The sequence below is a fragment of the Merops nubicus genome, unplaced genomic scaffold, assembly GCF_000691845.1.
Source record: "Merops nubicus isolate BGI_N331 unplaced genomic scaffold, ASM69184v1 scaffold5477, whole genome shotgun sequence".
Classification (NCBI taxonomy): Eukaryota; Metazoa; Chordata; class Aves; order Coraciiformes; family Meropidae; genus Merops; species Merops nubicus.
Window position 1 is genome coordinate 14894 of NW_008620874.1, and position 10835 is coordinate 25728.

At 52.4% G+C, this 10835-nt stretch overlaps 1 protein-coding gene across 1 annotated transcript in view; it reads left to right on the forward strand.

Moving 5' to 3' along the window:
* The first annotated feature begins 523 nt into the window (after window positions 1–523).
* The window catches only part of LOC103776715 (exocyst complex component 1-like), a 22662-nt gene continuing 12350 nt past the window's right edge, over window positions 524–10835 (forward strand). The window contains exons 1-6 of the mRNA XM_008944237.1: window positions 524–647; window positions 1421–1548; window positions 5583–5742; window positions 6505–6698; window positions 9909–10136; window positions 10395–10527. Coding sequence (XP_008942485.1) covers window positions 524–647; window positions 1421–1548; window positions 5583–5742; window positions 6505–6698; window positions 9909–10136; window positions 10395–10527 — 967 coding nt within the window. The remainder of the gene's footprint in view (window positions 648–1420; window positions 1549–5582; window positions 5743–6504; window positions 6699–9908; window positions 10137–10394; window positions 10528–10835) is intronic.

Genomic DNA, 10835 nt, shown 5'->3' on the forward strand with positions numbered 1-10835 from the left:
GTGAAGCAAGATGAGGGGGAGAAGATGTTGGGTGGTTTTTCCTCTTTGGTTATGAAGCCAACCAAGCTGCAGGCTGGAGGACTCAGATGTGGGTGCGTGGACATTTCCATGACGTGCTTGCTCGTGGCACATAGTTACTCCCTTCTCCTTTCAGGTTAATTAGCTGATTAGCTTGAAGCTTGAAAGAGCAGGAGAGTGTGTGGGGGTCTCCTTGGTAATTTAGGAGCTGCTGGCTCTTAATATTGATTTGTTAATGAATCAGCAAGCGTGTGAAACCTGCCAGCTCCTTCACACTCTGCACAGGCCACTTTCCCTCTGCTGCTCCTGGGGCTTGGGAAGGCAACCCAGCCTTTTTGGGGAAGCATCTGCCCAGGTCTGCATGGCTGCAGGAGAGCAGAGGGGGACCCATGGTCCCAGTGTGGGGTGATGTACTCCAGTGGTGGGGGCAGAGCATCTCTCCAGCCTGGTTGTGTTCCACAGGAGGTGATCTGAGCAGCAGAGAGCTGCCACTCCAGGAATCACCATGGCTTCTCTTTGGAGGTCCCTGGAGAAAGATGTGTTCCACCCACAGAGAAAGAGGCTGCTGGAAACCATCCGTGTCTGGAAGACAGGGAAGAAGAAGAAGATGTCCATCCTCTGTGTTGTGGGTAAGAACCCCGGAGGGGCTGGGAGAAGCTGCAAACCCAGGAAGGTTTCTTGCAGGTCTAGTCAGAGAGTTTGGTCTCTGGTGGCTCTTTTCCTAATTTGAGAGAAGAGAAGGGAGCAGCATTTGGAATTTATGAGGAGATGGAGGAAATCTTAACCCAAAGCTGGGAGCTGTGCCACGTCAGTATTCCATGTCAAGATCTACCAATGAAAACACAAGATCCCTCTTGAATGTGGGACAACCTCTGGCTGCCTAGAGAGCCCTGGGGTCTGCAGGATACTCCCTCCAAAGTAAGATTATTAATTTTTTACCATTTCCATCAAATCTGTCATTAGAGGTCAGCAACAAACTGTTCTAACTGACCCAGCACTACAACCTCACTCTGTCTCTGCACAGTTTTGGTGGAAGTTCTCCCAGCAGCCAAAAATTTTGGGAGTAGGCAGCTATGTGATTAGGATCCAAAGGTGCAAGTGCCTTGGGGGATGTTCTATCTCCTTTGTCAACGCTTTTCTAGCTGCTCCTGAGAAGTTGTTACCGTGGATTTCCTTGACAAATTTAGAGGGGAGAGATTAATTAATGTCAGGATTAATTCCTGACAGCCTTAGCCACAATATTTGACCTCAGTGATGTGCTTCAGCTCCTGCTGTGGTCAATGGAGGGCAGGAAGAACATCTCCAAAGGTCCAGCTGTACCTGTCCACTCACACCAAACTCTGGTGTCTCGGGTTAATAATAATATTGTGGGGTTTGTTTGGTTTTTTTTCCTGTGCCTCAGTGGACACCTTCAGGCCAACGCAACCGTTCCTGGTGAAGCTCAAGGTAGACCGAGGAGAGCAGTACAAGGTGGCCTGCAGGTGGTCCTTGGCAGAGCTGAAGCTGGTAGATGGCAAGACTCTCCATCAGGTAGGACTGCTTTTCCCTCTGTGGCAAAGGGCAGAACTGATCGTGGGGGAGAGAGAAAAAGGTGAAGCTAGAGAGACACAGGAGAGGATCCACAGTGGGATTCAAGTCTTCTGGAGCTCAGCCCCTACGTTTGGAAGAGCAGCAGGGGGTGTGTGGGGATGTGATTGCTAAGATAGGGCTGGACCAGCCTGATTGATGCTAAATTTGAGGAAACAACCACCATTAGAAGGCAAAAAATCCCTCCCTGCCTTCCCTCAGAGCTCTTTCCTAGAGTGTGGGGAACCGAGGTCGCTCCTTGGATGGTTTCTCCATCTTTTAGGGCTCTTTTCTAGAGTATGGTGAACAGAGGTCACTCCCTGGATGGTTTCTCCATCTTTCATCAGTGCTTTTGGACTTCTTTTGACTCTTTCCTGGAATGTGGGGAACTGAGGTTGCTCCCTGGATGGTTTCTCCATCTTTCATCAGTGCTTTTGGACTTCTTTTAGGACTCTTTCCTAGACTATGGGGAACTGAGGTCACTCCCTAGATGGTTCCTCCATCTTTCATCAGTGCTTTTGGACTTGTGGTTTCCTTCCTCTCTCCCAGGGAGATGCCTGTGCCCAGGGTGCTGAGCCTGGAGTGATTTCCTCCCTCCTAACTCATCCCTCTCTAAGTTAGGAAATGCCAGGCTGGCCAAATCCCTGACCAGAGCGAGCAGGGTGAGGGTGACCACTGCATGGCCACAGCTTCCACCAACCCCAGCAGGCAAAACACCTTCTCCCTCAGGCAGAGGAGCTCCTGGAAGCTCTTTGCAGCAGTCCTAAGAGGCTGGAGAGTGGGGCTGCAAAGAGCTGCTCCTGTCAGGCCTCCAGCATTTGCAGAACACGTTGTCAGGCCCATCTGTCGATCCCGTGTTGACAAAGCTCCTTGACAGACATTTGCATAAGGTATTTAAAGATTAAAGGGAGGCATTTACTGCAGGAGGGATTTACAGGGAGCTGGAACCAGCGTGAGTCTGCGCTTTTGGGATGCAGGGTTTGGGGAAAGGGAGCAGGGACAAGCTATTCCCTTTCTGCTGCTGGGGCTGGCAGGGTGTCATTAAAGTTGTTCTAATGAGGGTTTTTTTTTGGTTATTAATGTGAATGTTCCAGGGGCTCTGGCAAGGCGCCTGTGTTCTCACAAGCACGGGGCTAAATGAGGAATAAAGAACAACTTTCCAGGTCTCCAGCCAGGACAAATAAAGTACATCTGCACAGGGAGACTCACCACTGAAGGTTTGGAGGGCATTGGGATCCTCTGGGTAGAGCTGAGCCCACGTCTGCCTGTCGTAGGCTTCCCTGCACACGAGGAAACCCCTCCTCTCATCATAGAATCATAGAATCCTTTAGGTTGGAAGGTACCTCCAAGATCATCCAGTCCAACCATTGAGCCATTAGGGCTCTAAAGTCCTCTGCTAAAACAGATCAGAATCTGTCAGGGTTGGATGGGACCACAAGGATCCCCCAGTTCCAACCCCTCTGCCATGAGCAGGGACACCTCCCACTAGATCAGGCTGCCCAGAGCCTCCTCCAGCCTGGCCTTAAAGACCCCCAGGGATGGGGCCTCAACCCCCTCCCTGGGCAACCCATTCCAGGGTCTCATCACTCTGTCCCCCCTGAGCTTTCCCTTAGCAGATAAACCTGGCTCCACCAAGTCTTCTAAACTGCTTTGGCTCCCGAGGAGTTAGGATTAGAAGACACCTCCAGGATTTTCAGTCCTTTCCCCTTCATTTGCCACCCCAATGAGATAAACGGATCATAATCTTCAAGTTTAGGTGTTTTTGAGCTCCCTCCTACTGGGAGGCCAGTAGAGAACTTGGTTCTTCTGATGGCTAAAGCCTCCTCATGACTCCCAGCCTGGGTTCCTGCCCACAGCACCCTGGTTTGGGCTGGTGCCATGCTGTGCTTCAGGTTAGCCAGCTCTGCTCCTTTGCAGATGTAGTTTTAGCCTGCAGTCACCTCCCCTGTTAACCTTCCTCCTGGCAGGCTAAGCAGGCTGACCTCTTTGCCTCCTCTCAGGCATTGGCTTCTCTCTTCCCTTCACCAGTTCCTGAGCCCTCTTCCTCACCTCTTCCAGGCTGAACTCACCTTCCTTGAATGGGAGCAAGCAGAATGGTCCCCATCATTCCTAAAAAGGGATCTACTCACCAGCTGAAGCTGCTCCCAGGTCCCTGGGAGGAGGCTGAAGCAGCAGGTTGCAGCCAGGAGGTGTTGACATCTCTCAGGGTCCCACCATGGAGACCCCACCACAGAGACAAGCTCCCCAGTGCTCAAGTCAGCACAGTCCCTCCCTCTCGAATGACTTGGCAGGTCCATGGAAACCAAACCAAGAGCTCTCCTCCTTAGCAGACAATATCCACTGCTAGCAGGGCAATATTCAGTCCACACAGCAAGGGCTTGGCCATCAGCTCAGCTCTGGAGCCCTGAGAAGAGCACTGACACTGCAAGGATGCTCAGCTCTCCAGCTCCCTTGACCAAGCCAGGGTGAATATTTATGGAGGGATTAAGGAGTGCTCCCTGCTTTAACAGGAGGCTCCCAAGTTCTCCAGAAGGTGAGCTCAGGCTGTGCTGCAGAGCCAATGAGATGGTGCAGGAAGGAGTTTCTTTCCAGGGGATGTTTGTACTTCAGCAGCCACCCTTATTCTCTCCATCTATCTACCACTTTAGTGGCAAAACCAAAGTCTCCCGTGGCTGGAGTTGCCCCTCCATGGGGCTCCATCCTTGGGGCACAGATAGATGTAGAGTTCTGGACACTCAGATGGATGAAAACAACCTGGGGCAATGCCAAGGGTGGTTTTTTTTCCCCCTAGTCCATGCTCCTGTTATCTCAGGTGACCTCCTCCTGCTGGGAGATGCTGGGGGAAGGGTGTGTGATACCACAGTGCTGCTGGGGAGATATCAGGACTGAGCTCCTGGAAGCCCATTTCTGGGTATCTCTGGGTGTTCCCCATTCTTCAGCGAAGGGAAGTCTGAGATTTCATGCTTGGGTGAGGATTGCAGAGGGGAAGATCTGCAGGGGGAGTGCTGGGCTCACCCAGAACCCTCAACTCTGCTTGGTTTGAGCTTTCTCATTCAGCCCATCATTACATCAGGGAGCTCATTGCCACAGGGTGCTGTGGATGCCAACGCTCTGAGCCAGTTCAAACACCCAGGAGAGGAAATCAGGGACAGCAGGTCCTTCAAGGGCAGTTAAACACAGTGCTGTGGATACAACCTCGGGCTCAGCGAGATGCTGGAGGCTGCCAGAGAATCCTGAAGGCAACAGAACTCTGGATTTGCCCTTTGAATGCTTTTCCCTCTCCCCCCCAAGCATCTGCCACTGGTCACTGTCAAAAATCATCAGCTTTCACCCCCCAAAACCTGCAGTAAAAGGTGAGGGATGTATTTAATCAGAACAGGACTCTGTGTGCTGTGTCAGGATGCTGGGGCTGGTCGATGGCTTGGCCTGACCCACTGGGAGTGTCCTGGTGTCCCCTTCTAGGGCCAGGATTGCTGTGAATCCTCTTGTTTTCAGTGCTTTCCTCATGCCTGTGGTTATTTGCCAAGTGCCACGAGCACATCTCTCAAACCCTGGCCAAGCTGCTGTGGGGTAGCAGCAGGAGTCCTGCAGGAAAGGAAGGGGAGGAAGGATTTGCTGGTAGCTGGAGGAATCACTGCTGCCAGCTTGGAAATACAGAGCTTCTCAGGGAATTTTTTGGTGGAAAGGCTTCAGATCAAACTTCTGACATCAGTTACTCTGGGCACGGTACAGTGGGTGTCCATCACATCAGGTGTTGTGGGGATATTTGGGGACAACATCCCACTGTGTCCCACCTGGACACCACCCTGCTGGAGCAGAGGGGCTGGAGGAGATGATCTCCCTTCCAACCCCACCAGGCTGGGATCCTGTGGATCTTCCCCACCCTCCTTGGGGTGCACAAGGTGCTTCCACAGCCTCGGTGCCCGCAAACCTGTGCAGGGTGTAGGGGATGTGACAAGTGGCACTTAATTAACGTGGCAATTAATGCTGGCATCTAGGAGAGCCCGGATTTCGACCTGCACTTGGAGAAGGTTTACAAGTGGACCGCTAGCAGCTTTGAGGAGAAGGAAACCTTCCTCAGGTGCTTGTGGAAGCTGAACCACCGATTCCTCGCCAGCTCTGTCCCCTTTCTCCACCTCCCCTCCCGTGCAGCAGAAGGTAATTAGTTTCCTTGTCACACTCCCAGGGCTTTGGATTATTTCCCTCCTCGGGAACGGGAGGTGAATAAATCTCACGAGGTGACAGGAGAGGCTGAGGTGGGTGCCAGGGAGAGGCTGAGGTGGGTGCCAGGGAGAGGGAAGCAGGATCCACGATCCGTGTCGCTGGAGGGCACAACCCTCTGATTTATCTGCTGCCCTTTGCCACCCAGACACGGCGTGAGGCTGGGATGAAAAATAGATGGAGTTTCTCTCCTCTCTCCAGAGATGGTATCTGCACTGCGGGGTGGGGAGGGCGAGCAGTAAATGGTGGTGGTGTCAGGGCAGAGGGAGGCTGGCTGCTTGCCCAGGGACATTCCCCAGCAGCATGGCAAGAAATATAGATATATATATGGATATAAGGATCTGTTTGACTCTACACCAGACTCTCAGGCTATTTGATCAGAAGCAGCCCTGCTCCTCTCTGAAATTTGGCTCAGCTTTGTACAACAAAGGTGCCCCCAAAGCCACCCTGGAGATGAGGAGCTAAAAGCACAACCCGAGCTCAAATTAAATTTCAAATGCCTGTTTTGTCCCTCTTACAAAGCAGCCCCTTCAGGGCATGCACTTCTTTCTTTGCTCCATGTCATGAGCTTATTCTAACCAGCCAGCAGCTTGGGACCATTGGGCTCAGGTCACTTGGACTCCACGGGACCCCTGGGGCTAATAAAATGTCCCAGCTAGAAGGCTTTGGCCATCTCCACCTCTCCTCCTGGCCGTGCAGGGAGAGAAAGGCCCCAGGAGGAGAGGGAGGACACTGTGGAGGCTGAGAGCCAGGAGGAGCTCAGTGCATACCAGGAGATGACACCAAAGGAGGCTGCTGATGTGCTGAAGCTGATGGAGGAGTACGAGCCCCTGGTGAACAACTCCGTGGCCTTTGCAGAGCAGCTGAGCAACGATCTCCACGTGCTGGATGAGGTAAGGGGGCTGTGATTTAACTGAGAAGCTGGTGCCTGGCATGTACGGGCAGTGGATTTGCTCTCTGGGTCTCAGCAGCTCTTTCATTTGCTGTGAGAGGTTGATCTGAGAGAAAGTCAGCTCAGTGTTGTGCTACTTGAGCTCAAAAGGCATCTCACCTGCAAGGATGCTGCTGCTCCCCTCTCCAGGGTCAGTGCTGGATGCCTGGAAGAAAAGGCAAAGGCCACCAGTGCTCCTTCCAGAAGGAAAAACAGCAGCTAGGGAGAAAGCAAAGAGGAAAATGATGAAACAGAGCTGGAAGGAGCTAAAAAGTAAAAGATAAACTGTAGTAGAAAGGGCCTATGGAGAAGGCAAACATTATTTTCAGGCTGATGAGCTTTATTTGCTTTGCTAGAGTTGCTGCATTTTATTGAATTTCTGCAGAGTAAAACTTGTTTCTTCAAGTGCTGGCACAAAATAATGAAACAGCTGCTTCAAGCATTTATCTTATGCTAATACATCTGCTGCGAGGACTTTATGGGGAGGGAGCTGAAGAACAAAGGGAAAGAAAGAAGCCAAAGGAAATATCCTAAAACACAGGAGAAACCACAAGCCCTAAATTCCACCTCCTTAAGCTCCAGGACTGCTGAATTCCCCATTTGTGTTTCTCTCTGGCTCATGGAAACTCAGTAGGGTAACGTGGGAGCCCAAACTCCTGCAGGCTGCTCCTGCTTGCTCCTGGCGAGGGGTACAGGCACTTTGTGACTGTTTCCCAGCTGTAGAATACCCTGAGAATAACTAATAAATCTCTATTAAGACATTTGACACGGAAGGCACGGTCGAATACATTATTTTAATGCCTCCTAATGAATAAATGTCACTTATTGCTAATACAAATTAATTAAGGAGTTGTTTCGATTCCTAAGGTTTAATTTATGCCATTAAGTGTTATTAAGGCCAGCAGGCTGGACTAGCAGTGGCATATATAAAAGTGTTTTTCCCCACATCCCAGGGGTAAGACATCATCCTCCTCTTCAGAGGAGGCCAGGAGATGGGGGAGGTTACTCTGAGCACCCTGCTCTGCTTGCAATGTCCCTGCTCCCTGCAGGGGGGTTGGATCTAGATGAGCTTTCAAGGTCTCTTCCAACCCATTTTAGTGATTTTAGGAGTATCTTCCTGCATCAGCAAGCCCCACTTCAACCCCAACTGCTGAGCCTGCTGGCAAGTGAAGCTTCAGCCTGCCTGGCCACCACTGAGCTCCCTGGGGAAAAGCTGCATCCCTCTGCACTGGGCTAGTTCCATCTCCACCCTTCCAGAGATGCTTTGCTGCGTTTGGTGTGACCTCAGGCTCCTCTACAGCATTTCTCTGACCTTTCCAGATCCTTTGGGAACCTCCCTCCACTTGAAGCCATTCCCTACAGTCCTTTCTCCCACGTTTTCCTAAAACAGCACAACTTTTATCACAGGAGAGCATCCTCCGTGCTTTGCCAGGGAGATGGAAGCCACCCAGTCCTAGTGCATGGTGCAGAGTGGCTCTCACACATCTCAGGAGCATCTCTGTGCTGCTCCAGCATCTCATCCTGCATGCAGCACCTCCAGAGCTGGAGCCACCAGCTCATCTTTATCCCCATGGCAATGTAGGTGGAGCTTGGAGAAAGTCCTTAGCAGAGGAACTGTAGCTGCCCAGCACCTCTTGCACTTTCAGACACATAGAATCCCAGAATCCTGAGGGTTGAGGGAGCTCTGGGGATCATCTCCTCCCACCTCCCTGCTCCAGCAGCTCACCCATAGCAGGGTGCCCAGGGTGGTGTCCAGGTGGGTTTGGAATCACTCTGGAGAAGGAGCTCCAACATTCCTAACTTGGAGCACAGCAAGTGACCTAATCTGGGCTGCCAGGACTTTGCTTCTCCCCCTCCTATCCCTTCCCACCAGGGAGCCCAGCGTGGGGCATCCTGGGGGGTGCTTCTGTTCTTCATTTCATGAAAAAGCCATCAGATAATTGAAATGGCAGAAAACACAAACTTGCCTTAAAAACTCTCTTAAAGGGGAAGAAAAGGAGCAGCCTGGGAACCTCCAGCCTCCCAGGCTCGTGCCTATTGACTGCTTTCTGTGATCCCCACGTGGTGCAGGGCCCTGAAAAGGACACAGGGAATATTTGGAAGCAATTAATCCCTGGCAGAGCTCTCCAGCAGTGATTAACATGCTGCTAGATCTCTGCCACCCGACAAAACAAACCCCTGGGACCTCCCCGGGCCAACTGTGCCATCGGTTTGCACACCAGAGACTCAGACTCCTGCCCATCTCACGGGTGATTTAACTGCTTAGGGGTTCCTCTGCCACAGCAGCTCAGCTGGGTGACCTCCTGGCAGTGGTGGCCGTGCCCAGGGCTGTGTGAAACGTGCTGTGATGGGCTCTTGGCATGGCCACGCTCTCCATGAATGCCTCAGAACCAGCTAGGAACGTCCCTGAGCTTGGAGGGGCTGCCAAGTTTCTTGAGAAGTTCTGTGGGATGGACACCCAGGACCTCAGGGGACATCAGCAGTTGTGGGGATTGAGGGTTGGAGACTCCACGTGGTGTTTGCTTGGGATTTTCTCCAAACTTCCAAAGATTCATGGTTGGGTTTGCCCACAGTAGCTCTGGCAGCTGAGTGTCCTCTGAGTGTCCACCTTGCTCACAGAAGGGTTTTGTTCTGCCCTGGTGCTTGAGATTTGCAGATGGCTGGTGATGTAGAGCTCAGACATGGACCTGAGGCAGGTAGTGATGCAGGACAGCTGGAGCAGCATCTCACATGTTCCAGTGACAGGGTCTCTGCTTGGACTTGTGAAGGTCACTCTGAGATGGGGTCTTCCAGCACCTTAAAGGGGCCTACAGGAAAGCTGGGGAGGGACTTTTTAGGATGTCAGGTGATAGGACTAGGGGGAATGGAGCAAAACTGGGAGTAGGTAGATACAGATTAGACATCAGGAAGAAGTTCTTCACCACGAGGGTGGTGAGACACTAGCACAGGTTGCCCAGGGAGGTGGTGGAAGCCCCATCCCTGGAAGTTTTTAAGGCCAGGCTGGAGCTCTGAGCAACCAGTGTGGGGCTCTGACCAACCTGATCTCGTGGGAGGTGCCCCTGCCTATGGCAGAGGGGTTGGAACTGGATGATCTTTCAGGTCCCTTCCAACCCTGACAATTCCACGTCCAGTCCCTCCTGCAGTGCTGAAGCTCTGTCCTTCCATTCCCCAGGCCAACCTCAGAGCCATCATCTCCTCTGAGAAGCAGGTGACACAGCTGATGAGCTCCATCGACCAGGCCCTGGCAGAGGTGGCCAGAGTGGAGGAGACCCTGCAGGTCTACGACGAGTTACTGGGGAGTGTGAAGCAGCAGATGGACCACATCCACCAGGAGAACTCCCTGCTACACCGCATCACTTCCAACGAGGAGAAGCTGATGGATGAGCTCCTCTTCCTCACGGTAGGTGGACTTCCAAAGACAAAAATCTCCAGCTTGGTCCCTTCCCTGGGGAAGCAAATTATTTACCAGTCGTGGCTGCTGGGCAGAACTTGGGTTTTGGTGGAGATAGAGCAGCAGGATCTCCCTTCCAGGAACATCCAACCTGGTAGATGAAGGTAGAACTTGGTTATTTCAACCCAGCAGCCTTGTGGGTGAGCTGAGGAGGGCTGAGGAGCTGGTTGTGCTTCACCTCTTGCCTTCTTCTGGCTTTGTTTTCAGACCCAGCTCAGCCTCAGCAGGGAACACTGCGATGCCCTCAGCGGGGCAGATCTTTCCAGCCCCAGCAGAGTGGCAGCCTGCACTGCTGCAGCAGAGGCTTTGGCTGCCTGCATGAACATCCAGATACAGCCTGGTGAGCAGAGGAGGGGTCTGGCTGCAGACAGCAGAGCCACCAGCTCATCCATAACCTGTCCTGCACACCCAGCACCATTCTGGGCTGTCCAGCCTCTGAGGGTGCCCCTGAACCTTGGAAGGGGGTTGTGTGTGCTCCCAGGGTTTAGCTAATTAGCTCACAGGCTTGCTGGGCAGCAAAGTAGAAGATAAATAGAATCACAGGATCTTTTTGGTTGGAAGACACCTTAAAGATCAAGTCCAACAGTTCTCCCAGCACTGCCAGGTCCCCACTGCCCCGTGTCCCTCACCCCACATCTCCAGGGCTTG